The sequence below is a fragment of the Canis lupus genome, chromosome 28 (genome assembly GCF_011100685.1).
Source record: "Canis lupus familiaris isolate Mischka breed German Shepherd chromosome 28, alternate assembly UU_Cfam_GSD_1.0, whole genome shotgun sequence".
NCBI classification, from domain to species: Eukaryota; Metazoa; Chordata; class Mammalia; order Carnivora; family Canidae; genus Canis; species Canis lupus.
In genome coordinates this window covers 17349183-17362240 of record NC_049249.1, presented here as the reverse complement: position 1 = coordinate 17362240, position 13058 = coordinate 17349183, and the positions used below count along the sequence as shown (strand labels likewise).

At 45.6% G+C, this 13058-nt stretch overlaps 1 protein-coding gene across 2 annotated transcripts in view; it reads right to left on the bottom strand.

Moving 5' to 3' along the window:
• SORCS3 (sortilin related VPS10 domain containing receptor 3) overlaps positions 1 to 13058 on the bottom strand; it is a 581611-nt gene that overhangs the window by 321910 nt on the left and 246643 nt on the right. For both annotated transcript variants that reach the window (XM_038578740.1, XM_038578741.1), the window contains exon 3: positions 7326 to 7425. In XM_038578740.1, the coding sequence (XP_038434668.1) occupies positions 7326 to 7425 (100 nt within the window). The remainder of the gene's footprint in view (positions 1 to 7325; positions 7426 to 13058) is intronic.

The window sequence follows — 13058 nt, the reverse complement described above, 5'->3', positions numbered from 1 at the left end:
TGGAACTCTCAAAAAATGCTAGCTACTTATCATTGTTATTGTATTATCAACACCACTGCCATTAATATCAGAGATACTTGTTAACTTTGGAAACAGAAATGAATATTAGCACTAGGAGGGATTTGTCTTACTTGCTCTTCAAAACGTGGCTTATTATACACAGTTTGTGAAGGGAGAAAGCCGGGCTGATGAGATGAGATGCCTGGTTGAGGATGCAGCAAGCAGGTAACCACGACGGAGGAAGTGTGATACAGCCAAGCTGGTCTGCTGCCTGCTATCATGACAGTGTCCTCACACCTGGGCTGCCAGAGCAGATTCGGACAGCATCTCTAGTTCCCTCTCCTGCAAGAGGAGGACTGTGCATGTCTGGACAGGGACAGCAATGCTCATGTGAAGCTGTATCACCTCATGCTGATGGAAGCCTGCGATTGTGCCATTGAGGACTCTGCTGCTCTGAGTTAAATGGGTAGAGCCAGTGGGTTACAGGAAAGCAACCACCTTCTAACCTAGGAACTGTAACTCCAGAAAAGAAGTTTCTAGCCTGGATGGAGGCACTTAGCTGGCCAATACGTGTCCATAAAACCAAGAGCTATGGGGATCACACCTTCCAAGGACTACCCAATGGGCTGTGCATTGAGCCCAAAGTCCATGTATCATCACATATAACTACACAGACCTCTGAGAGGCCCTGTCCAAATGGTGGCCATCTGGACAACCTGAGATGGAAGGAACCTCAAAAAGTGTAGGAGTCAACCTTGCCATTATAGGGAAATGGAGATTCTGAGTGGGGTCAGGCTTATTCAAGAACATGGTTACCCAGGAGTAGAACCAGGACCAGAAAGGAGAGGTCTGCCTTCTACTTCTACCTTTCCCTTCGATGACACAAAAGGTCTCTGCAATGCAGGACCCACTGTGTGATTCCTTTGAGTCAAAGGGAAGTTTTTGTGAGTTGCACTCAACTTAGTTGGTATCTCATACAAATCACAAAGGCATCACTGTGGGCCCTCAGTAAGAGTACCCGCTAACCGTTATCCTTATGCTGGGGCCCCAAAGGCCACTTGGCAAATGCCAACTTTTCAGTTGGAGAATGACTTAGTACTCAGAATATGGCCCATGAGGAACTGAAATGGATTTGGGACAGCCTGCCAGGCCCCACACTCCAAACTCCACATCCAAGCATATCTGAAACATTTTCAAATACAAAAATTTCATATGGGAATATGCAGAGAAAATCAGGAGATGGTGACAATGATGTCATAGCTACACCAGGCCCTCATTCTCACACGCTTACTGTCACCTGGAGCACATGAGTGGAAGCCCCTTTACCGAGCAGCCACCGTACTCCCCGCCCAGCCCACATCACTCACTGACAGCCCCTGCCTGGCCCCTCTATGCCTTTGAGTTTGAGACCCCAGGTCTCCACCTGCAGTTGTTGTTCATGTACACATTTTCTGCCCAAGCAGATTGCACATTTCGAAAAGCAGAAAAATCCCCTCCAAAAGACTTTGCTCAGAGCTAGATATTTAACAGATTGCTTAACAGCCTGAAATTCTCTCTCCACATTCTCATTATTATTGTTGCTGCTTTGCTTTTGTGTAAGAGATTTTAATACCTGTGAATTGAAAGTGTGCCACCCTACAGTGGACTTTCCTGGATCCTCCAACCATCCCAGGAGACACAGCCAGGGAAAACAGGAGGCCAGTAGTTCAAAATTCTCTGTTTTGTGGTTTTCCTGTGTGTCACAGAGCTCAGGGTTATGCTGTTCTTTTAAGAGAATGATATGGGAATAACCAACATCCGACCACATTCCCAATGCCTCTTTAGCAGCCTGACAGAGGTGGCTTGCTTGTCAGAGTATCTGACTGGTAGTTCCCACTCCATTTCTGCAGGGCAGCCTGGAAGTAATTATCCTCTTCAATGGTAAATCAATTAGAAAGGCAAGATCTCACACTCTCCTTCTCTTTCAAGACACTGCTAATTCTCTAACACTAATGGACAGAAAACCCCAAGTAACAGCTACTGTTGGGGTACTGACTGCACTCACCTGGTCTTTGTATCTGTGCAAGAGCTGCCAACCTATGGATCAGAGCAAACAGCATGGCCTATGGCATCAAGTAGAGCTGAATGGGGATCCGGGGCCACTCCTGCTAGCTACTTGACAAAAAGCAAGTGGCTCGCCTGCCCTGGCCTCAGTGTCCTCATCTGTCACATGAGAATAAAAGTGCCAGGCTCAGGGGATTAGAAGAAGAACTTAGAATAGGGTATAGAGGTGAACTCAGCCCAGAGCTTGGAGTTTGTGAGAAGCTCAATAAGAAGTAATTGCCCTATTCTGGTGCCATATAGCCTCCGGCCACTCACTCCCCCACTCCCCTGCCATAGGCACACCCACCTCTACTCTGCAGCGATTTAGCCACATTCCCTGGCAGTCAGACCTTCCTATACTCTCTGCCTTTTCCAAAGCACTCTTTCCAAATCGGCAGGTGGCGGCCTCTTTCCAGAGCAATTAGGCGATAGCAGGCCCACATTTCCCCATCCACCTAAAGATTTGTTCTCAAATAGGCACCCATAGGAGCCAAATCCTTCTCTTGTTGGGGGCACAGAGTCTTCAGCATATTTGTGTTGTACACAGCACAGATCTGTTAAGCGCAGGCTTGACCTTGGCACATGACATTCTGCATGGACTAGAGAAGAATCAGCTGAGAGTAATGAGTTCTAGGACCCCAGGGACTTTCATCTCCTGTGAGGAGAGGAAGCTGTGAGAAGGAACTCAGGACCCTCCCTGCCCGCCATAGCAGAGCCCCTCCTCAGGGTGGCAAACCTCACACACACCTGCTTCTAGAACTAACACACTGCTCTTCATCATGTTCAAAGTGTCAGGATCAGACATCATGGACAAGGAGCTCCTTGGCCAATGGCTGGAGAAAGGCAAACAGCGACAGATGAAGAATTCACATCACATACAGTCAGGACAGCTCAAGATCATTAAAATAATGCTGGTGCCACCGTGTCTTAGGACAGTCTAGATAGAACAACTTCAACTGGAGTAGCTCCCAGCATTTCACATCAGTACTCTCATTTAGGAAAGACTAGTAAAGGCTAGTACAAATCTCAACTTCCTTTAGGGAGTCCAGCATCGCTAGATGATGTATCCTGACAAATCTGTCACTCACTTTCCTCATCAAGGGGAAAGCTGTTGCAAACCCACCATTTACAAGTAATACAGCCATGGGGTGATCGACATGGAGCCATTTCCTTATCATATCTGCCTTCTAAAGTGGCTGGGAAGATTGGAGGTTATATAGGTTAAGCTCCTAAAGGGCAGCTTAGCATAGTAGGTGCTCAACTAATGCTAATTACTGTTAATTAGTTGTTAATTACAGTATTAATTACAGTAGAAGCAGACTATACACACGTAAGACACACTTCTACTTTCAACCTAATGGCTTATTGGCTATCTGTATTTGGAGATTTTATGTTGTCAAAAAACCATTAGAAAGACAACAACAATATAAATGCAAGCACAATTTACTGTTTTGCCAGGGGCCACAGATCTCTGATGTTCTTGCAGCCTCCAAGGAAAGCAGTAGCCATCTGTTAAACAAATAACTCATTAAGTAAAAAGCAAGTATTCCATAAGATTAGCTGAAAATCTGCTGGATTTTTCACTGGCTGTCAATGAACATGGGCAGCTACAGAAAATTTGGGTGCTAGAGTATCAGAAGATGTTGAATAAGGCAAGCTGAGATGAGAATCCAGAGACCACAGGTTTTAAACTTTAAGACACAGTTAAGAAAACAAAAATGTCAAATTACAAGGTCATCATGACCCAGAATACTAAGCAATAAGGAAACAAACCAGAGGATTTTCATTTAATATCTGTCATTTTGCCTAAGTGGCTGGATAAGGGTTATTTTTACTAAACCAAATATTCTGGTTAAAATAAAAGTCACCATGTAAAGTATTTGTGAATTGTCAGCATCCAGAAGCTCAGAAGACAATCAAAAACACTTACCATAAAATGAAACAGAATCTAATTTCATCTTTCCTTGGATGATTCAGAAAGTACTTCAAGATCACACAGCCTCCTTATGAATTAATTTCTACTGCTATTAAAGAAAATAAATAAAACCATGGCAATAGCCTGTCATTTATCTTTCCCCAATCTGAGTGAGGAAAATGTCTATGCTTTTAACTTTATGGGCAGCAGTGACTCTTAAGTGGGAGTTAACTGTGCTCTGATGGCATTTCTCAGAGAAGACAGGCAAAACAGGTTCAACTTTTTGTTAAGTGGGAATTAATTCCCATGAGAAACTGTTCCAGAGAGCCCATGGTATAGATATCACCTCTAGGAAGGAGAAATGGAGACAGCATTTCTGCACCAGTGGTCTCTAAATCTCAGTGTTCTGTTCTTTCTGACCCTCAGCATCTGCTTTAACCAACCCTCTGTTTCCTGCACTTCTTTTTTTTTAAAGATTTCATTTATTTATTTTAGGTGGGGAGGGATAGAAGGAGAAAGAGAGACACAAGCAAAGTCTTCACTGAGCACAGAGCCTGACACAGGGCTGTATCTCATGACCCGGGGATCATGATCTGAAACCAAGAGTCAGACACTTAACCAATGGAGCCATCCAGATGACTACCCCATGCTTCTAATCACCTCTAGATTGGACCAAGGAGAGATAAGGAAGTCAGGAGTAGAGAAAAATAGCAAAAGACCAAAGGAGACATCATTATGAGTAGAAGCCCAGAAAACAGACATAACAGATGATCACCAAACTGGATGCAACCAGGTATGATCCTTTACATCCCACTTGAGAGAAAAATGGCTGACCTATCATCTATAAGAAAATATGATTAATTCTGTTGTGGTCATAGGTCACAGAGCAGTGCTAAAGAGCATCTGCCATGTGTCAACTACCTGCTTCCCCCATAGCGCATACACCCCAAGATGTGATTCCATCCGACCCCAAGTCATTTGTGCAGAATGGAAAAAGTTTTATACTGAGTCATGAGAACAACTGGCAATGCTGCCACAAACCAGCTGAGTGACACGGGTGGACATTTATATTCTGCGGGCCTCAACTTCCTTCTTAATGAAGGGGGCAGGGCAAAGGAAAAATTGAGACAGATCATTACTATTGGATCCATGGATGTGGCACCTACTTTCATGTAGGTCAAGAAGCACTGCTTCAAGCTTCCAAGATAGGAGTAGAGTGTAAATTTTAAGCTACTAGGCTATAACTGTATAGGAGGAAAAGGTGCAAAGTGTGGTCTGGAACAAAGAAATCTAGACTGAGAATCAAGAGTCCTGACCTCTACCTGGCTCTGTGGGATTTTTTTTTCTTTCTTTCTTTCTTTTTTTCTTTCTTTTTTGGCTTCTGTTTCCTCATCTGTAAAATGAGGTTATTAGTACAGAAAAAGGATTCCTAACTGAGATGTCCTGGACATCCTGCGTCCTTGGGTGGGATTCCAACTATTCACAAACTGCTAAAAACTGTTTCCAGTCTTGTGGGCAGGTGCATATTTCCAGAGACGAGATCTAGAGCTTTACTCACTTCTGCAAAAGCACTGAAGTTCAAGAACTAATAATAACTGTGCAGATAGATAAAATCTATGATCCCTTCCAGCTCTGATGTTCAACAAGTCACAAGACAATACTGAAAACTATGGAAATGGCAGCAACTTTGGGACAAAGCAAAGAAAAACTACTCCACCAAAGCCAGTAACAGATGATCAGCCATCAGAATGGTGGGCACAGACTCAGGTCTGGGACCCCCTCGCTAGATCATTGGGCATCCATCATCAATACGGAACCAGGAGTCATCCATTCTGCTTCCTCCCTTTGCTGGGGATTAGGGGCGGCAGAGGTGGGAGTGAGAAGAGAGGAGGCTGTGAGTGCTCATGTCATGGGTCTGAGTCAAAGCTGCTCCGCTCTGAGCAGCATCAGAAGTCATCATCCCAGGGACAGCTGGGTGCCTCAGCAGTTAAATGTCCACCTTTGACTCAGGGTGTGATCCTGGAGTCCTGGGATAGAGTCCCACATTGGGTTCCCTGCATGGAGCCTGCTTCTCCCTCTGCCTGTGCCTCTGCCTTCTCTGTGTGTCTCTCACGAATAAATAAATAACATCTTTAAAAAAAAAAGTCATCATCCCACCTTGGCCTCCACCAGGGTGGACTCAAAGGTCAGAGACATCTGAACAATGGATTGAACGTCAGCCTTGCACTGATTCTCACAAAAGAAAAGGCTGGGAATCCATGGGGGAATGCAAACCATATTGCAAAAGGAAAGTTTGGGAGTGCTGTTTTAGAAACACTAAGATTGGGGCACCTGGGTGGCTCAGTTGGTTAAGCAACTGCCTTCGGCTCAGGTCACGATCTCAGGGTCCTGGGATGGAGCCCCACATCCGGCTCCCAAATCATCAGGGAGTCTGCTTCTCCTTCTCCCTCTGCCTGCCGCTCCCCCTGCTTGTGCTGTCTCTTCCTCTCTGTCAAATAAATAAAATAAACACTAAAATGTCCTCTTAGATCCCTGGTGTGTTTATAGGGGCTACTGGGCCTGCCTAAATTTCTAAACAGCAGTGCCTTCCTGGCTACAGAAAGATCACCCTGTCTCAGAGTTAACATATGACACAGTATTTATTTTCTAAAACCATCCATCGTTCCATTGATTCCAGGTCCCCTCCTCCCAGCGTGTCTCCATGACTGAGCTCTGGCCTTACATGATTTCCTCCACATCCTGGCTAGTAAGTCAGTTGGGAAGTCAGAGAACAGAGGAGCCAGTGGAGCCAAGTCTGCCCTCCTGTGCCTCAGCAGCAGCTCTGGATCAACTTGGTGAATCCAGGAACCACCTATCCTTCCCTTGGCAGACGCAGACTCCCTTTTGACAAGGAGTTCCCTGCAAACAGACCAGCAAGAGGGAGGCTGTGGGAGAACTCAGCCCCAGAGACAAGCAGACCCACTCTCAAATCACAGATCTGCTACTGACCGCTGTCTGACTGCGGACTAGAAAATGATGTCCTCTCTCTGACCGTCAGTTTCTTCATCTGTAAAATGGGAACAACAATAACCTCTAGCCCAAAGACTGACCGTGAGGATAAACGAGATAAGGCAAAGAAGAACACCTTCCTAGTTACATAATTCTACTGCTGCTGCTGAAATTATTATGATTATTGCTCGACTGGTGTCATGGCAGTAGCTGTGATGTTCATGGCATAGAAAGCAGGCCCTCTCTGACTCCACGCCTATTGGTTTTCTTCTTCATGCCAAGCCCCGGCAGCCCTGCTACCCCGCGGGGAGTGTTTGGGACCCCTGACCCCTAGACTTACCTTCCTCTTGTTGGTGGGATTGACGTAGAGGTAACTGAGGACAGTCTTCAAACCTACTTTGTCATTTAGCTTTTCATAGGTGGTGCCATAATCCGTTGATCTGCAGGTGAGAGAGAAAGAAAGGGAGAGGTTGTTTTACCAAATGGGGGATTGTGTTCAAAGGGCAGCCAAGCTCTCCTTCAACTTGCACTTTTGTTCCCAAATCACAGGAGTGATTCAGAGATAAAAGGCTCCATTAATTCTGGAAGAGCAATTAGACTAGTGCATCTGCTTACTATCTAAACTCACTCCCCTTTGCTTCCAACCTTTCTCAGAGACCTACTTTCCCACCCTCTGTGAGGCTGTCTGTGGACATTGCTGCTGCGGACTGCCTGCTCCGAGTTCAGTCCAAGGGTCCTCGGCGTGCTGCTGTGAAGGGACGTGAGTTCTGGCCCGGAGCTGGGTGAGAGGCCAGACTGGCCAGACTGTCTCCTGAGGTCACCAGAGTCCAGTCAACCTTATGCCCCCTTCACTGAGCCCCAGGTTCAGGGACCTCGAGGTGGAAGGATGCCCCACCTGCAGAAGCTTAGAGGGTCCAGCGGCCTCACTGGGCTGCAGTGGGTAGAGGGTATCATGCTTTCCAGAGAGGCAATGGTGTGTCAGGGTCAAAAGCCAGTGCTGTGGAATTATCGCCAATAGTGCATCATTCCAATTACCCTGCTGGCTACTTCCTTGTCCTTTGGGCCTAATTTCCAGGGCTCTGACCTTATACCAAAACCACAAATCACGACTCAGAGAACAAAGGCAGGCCAAGCCATAGGCTCCTTCCTCTTCAACCTGCCTCCCCATGGCAGAGGAAGGAGAGCGGGTGGCAAACAAGGAGATCTCAGGAGCCAGCCTCGCTGCCATGCTTTGTCCCTCACTCCCCAACTCCACTCCATATGTACCTCACTCCCTCTTAAAACCACCGGTATCATCAGCTCTGTACCCCATCTTTCCCTCACTGCCTTCTTTGGCTAGATCACAAAACTTCTCTCACCCAGGCTTTAGAGAATCCCAACTCAGTTTTGTTTCTCTGTGGTCACCTGACCTCACGTGTGCCTGCATTTTGCCTCAAATCTCAGTTCCAGACTCTGGCTGGGTGCCTCTCCTAGTAACTGCCTGCTCCTTCCTTTTACCCTCCTTCTCTCCAGAATCTGCTCCTTCCCTGGTGCACAGCTTAGTTTGATGAGCATAGTCGCCAGGGCTGGTAATGTGTGATGACCTTTAAGAATTATCCGCACTCCATCTCATCGAGAAAATTCAATGTCCCCACACTCAGCTGAGCTGTCCCTCCTCACCCCTGTTAAGGCTTCACTAGCCCTCTTCCCAGTCCCCATCATCCCTTCTCTGCCCTAGAACAAGCTTCCCACCCACTGCACCCCCAAGGCACACTGTGCATGCCTCCTTCTCTAGCTCTATGATATTGTCCTGAGTTCTGTTTCTCCAGCACAACCTCAGCTCTCAAAGGACAAGGAACCTCAGAGAACACTACGGTGAGACAGAAGAATGTGACCTTTGAGCATAGCAAAATCTCTATTTCACTGCTAGATCCTCAGCTCTCTGGTTGCATGACCACATGCAGATTATTTAACCTGCTACAGCCTCAGGTTTCTCAGCTGAAAAAAATTAGGGAGATTTCATCTCACCAGGCATTTGTAAGGATGCAAAAATATGTCACATAGAAAACCCCGTGACAAGATGTAGGTATAATGAAATGTTTAAAATAAATAAAAATAAAAGGGTATTCACTTCTCCTCTCCCCCAAATGTACAGAACCAGGCTTTACACATCATACACACTCAGCATGTTTACTGAATAAACAAACATCAGCATTTCAAGCCCCTCCCTGGGCTACTGGCTCCCACATGGTCAGTGACTGTAAGAACTGTTAAAATCAGCCACCCCCCTAAAATTGACTTCTTATCTTCTGTCTCCTGTCTACCTTTAAGCACAGGAGAATCACTCCCAATCTTTCTTGTTGCCTTTATCTCTCAAACCCAGCTCAGTCTCCAAGTCTTAATGATTCTATCTTCTAAATAACTTGGACCTGTGGTCTTTCCATCTTCACTCCAACGCTGTGGTTCATGCATCACTATTTTTGCAATAGTCTCCCAACTGGATACTCTTCTTCCAGTTTTCTCCCCCCTCCCGCCATCCTCCATGCTGTCATCAGGCTATATTTCAACTTCCAGGTCTGTCCACCTCATCCTGCAGAGTAATCACCCGCGGCCCATGCACAATGAGGACGTAGTTTCCAAGCTTAGTCTTGGCAAACCTGGCTTCAGTCTTCCTTACTAGACTCCTTTCCAGCCACCTGCTCCCTGCCCCTTTCTCTCCAGCCTCACCAAACTTTCTGGAATGTCTTGCATTTTCACTGCCTTTCATTTCTATACGTATCATTCCCTATGCCTAAACTATCCCTATCCTAGTTCTTTTGCTTGGGATATTTCTCTCCAATCTTCAGCACCACCAATATCACCCTCCATCCAGCTTCCCCCACTGGGAAATTAATCATGATTTCCTTTCCGTTCCCATACCACCTCAGATATGTTTCTCTGTTAGCGTGTATCCTATTGTTTTAGTCAAACTATTTTTTTTCCAGAGATCTCTTCCTTGTCTGTAACGCTGTAAGGGCAAGAGCTGTTTCTAATAATAGCCCCAATGTCTGGTGCAAAGCAAGTGCTGAATGCATTGGTTTGTGTATTCTTCACTTTGCTTTGTCTTCATTTGCAAGAATGAAAGAGTGGCCATTCATGATCTTGGTTGGTCAAGTTTTTGACCAACTCCTAATGTCTAGTGGCCATTCAACACATAGCCACACCTAGAAAACACACTGCATACAGTTGGATGCTGGTACAACTGGAAAGGTTTAATCTGGTGCCAGGCAAAGATCTGTGGATCACTAGCAGAAGCATCAAGATTAAGTGACCAATCACCCCAAGACCCTATCCTCTCCAGGGCAGGGAAGGAGACACCCCAATCTCTAGAGGCAGTCAGTTGCATACTTCTATTAGTACAAATGAAACACTGTATAGGATGAATCACTTCTTGGTTCTGCACTCTTGAAGGCATAAAGACAGCATGGTGTGGAGGAAGGACACTGATCCTTGAGTCTGGAAATCGAGGTTCTACAAGTGACTCTCAAACATATGCAAAGTGCTACCGTGGACAAGCCAATTCCTACACCTGTTTAAAGAAAAAAAATTCTCTGACACGTGTTAAAATGGTAAGGGAGACTTCATTCAGGACAATGGTAATACGTCTAGAGGGCACTGCAATGGGGCTTTGCAATAGGAGAGAGACTGGGCTCAACTCTGAATACAACAAAAATCAAGAACTTTATAGCCAAAGAGAAGGGTGGGGGTCAGTGGATGGAGCATTACCAGAGGGTAGAGTAATTCTTTTATAAACTGACCTGACAGGATTCCTACTGAAGGCAGGCCAGGGGATCATGACCTAGGGCACTGTAGGAGATGAGGAAGGAGATCAGTCATATATTGAGGGTGGGGGCTTCCGGCTAAACTGACTTAGCAGGATTCTTGGTAAAAGTGGGCTTTTGAGGATGCACCCAAAGGCAGAGCCTACTTGACAAAGAGCTCAGAGGGTCCTGACTAGAGTCTGGCCAAGAAGAGAGTCTGTCAAGCCCTATTCCACCATCAACAAAAGAGGTTGAACTCCCAAAATCATAAGGCCCCATCTGAACCTTAAATATCTTTATGCCACCAACACGGAGCTAAGCTGTGTTCTAACCAGTGCATTTTCTCCACTCTATACATAGCAAACATCTTACTTTTATAAAGAACTGAATTCTCAGGGCTCCCCGTGTGGCTGATGTCTCAACAAACTTCCTTCCAGAATCCAAATAAACGTCATCAAAGCTAGTATGCTTAGCATCACACATAGTCTCTCTCTCTCTGCAGGCTGCACCACAGTTTCAGAGTGACTCTGCGCTTCTCTTAGAGGGGCTGCTTCTCCCAGAGTAGGGACTTCCCAAAAGAAGATCCCCCACCTGTTAGCTTCCTCTGCTTATTCAGCCTCACTGAAAAGGCCTCACTTGTTGAAGACACCTCAGGGAACCAGGTCTCTGTCCTTTCCAGCATAGATGCTTCACACCACACTGACCATGGAGTTCTGGGGAACCCCTTTGCCTGAGGTGAGAGGCAGCTTGCAAAGAGGCCTCAGCCCCAGTGCCAAAGATAGCCGCACTTGCAGAATTCATTTTTATAGGAAAGTGGATCATCCTCCACCTTGTCGCTCCAGACATCTGTAAGGGGGGTCACTTGGAAGAAATGGGCTCCTTTATCCTATTTCTTTTTTAAAAAATTATTTATTTATTTATTTATAATTAATTAATTAATTAATTTCAGAGAGAGAGCACAAGAATGAGCAGGGGGAGGGGCAGAGGGAGAAGTAGAGTCACTGCTGAGCAGAGAGTCTGACTGCTGAGCAGGGAGTCCGATGCAAGGGCTCGATTCCCAGGACCCTGAAATCATGACCTGACCTGAAGGCAGTGCTTAACCAACTAAGTCACCTAGGCCCTGTTCTTTTTCCTATTTCAAAGCTAACCTCTCAAATCTTGACACTAGGGTCCCAACACTGAAACATCCAGAAAGCCAGAAACATCACACATGTGCATCGAGCACCTGCCGTGAGCCTGGCACTATGCCAGTAACCATTCTGAATCATTCCAAATATACAATGAACCTGGAAGGCAACACATGAGAGGTGCAAGGGCTTTGGGCTTCTGTGCCCTGGATCAGCATACCCAAGTCCATCAGGCTATTCTACTCCGTCCTCCTGCTCTTTATTCCTGTCTTTTTAATGAATGATTTCCAGCACACAGAAAATACAATGAGATGCCAATCATGTGACCACTACTAGATTTAACAAGTATCTGTGTCCATAAACAACATATAGCCATTTGGAGTTTTCATGTTTACATAAGCCTTATATAGGACATTATCCTGCAGCTTGCTTATTTTGCTCAATATTCAAGCTTGCTGATTTATCCATGTTGACACACCTAGCCATAATTCATCCTTTTTTTTTAAAAAAAAAAGGTTTATTTATTTATTTGAGAGAATGAGCATGCACATGTGAGTGAGAGAAGGGGCAGAGAGAAAGGAAGAAAAAGCTCCATTCCAGGACCCTGAGATTAGGACCTGAGCCAAAATCAAGAGTCAGATGCTTAACCAACTGAGCCACCAAGGAGCCCCAAATTCACCCAGTTTTAAATACTGTACAGCATTATAGCTTATGAATAAGCCATTGTCTATCCATTCAACCACTAATAAAATTTTGTTTTTTTTTCTTTTAAAATTTGCAACAGTAAGCAATGTTTCAATGAACATTCTTATATGTGCCTTCTTACATATTTATGAAAAGAAGCTTTTCCAGGGGAGACATCCTGATATGCAATTAGCGCTTCAAACTCCATGCATATCTTCTACTTTTTTTTTTCTCCAAGAAGGCTGTAGATACTCCCTGTAGATACCCCCTGACTCTCCAGCTCCAGCAACAAGCCTTTCTTTATTCCCAGAGCCTAAGTCCATTCCTTTTGACTAGTCTCATCCCAACTATCTCCGATTCCAGAGCATCAGTTAGTATCTAGGGCCTTGAATCCTCGCCCCACTAATGCTACCCTGGTTTTCCCATTTGCACCACTATGGGTCACCTGCTCCATGGCTCCCTCACCTGACCAGGGACCTGCTT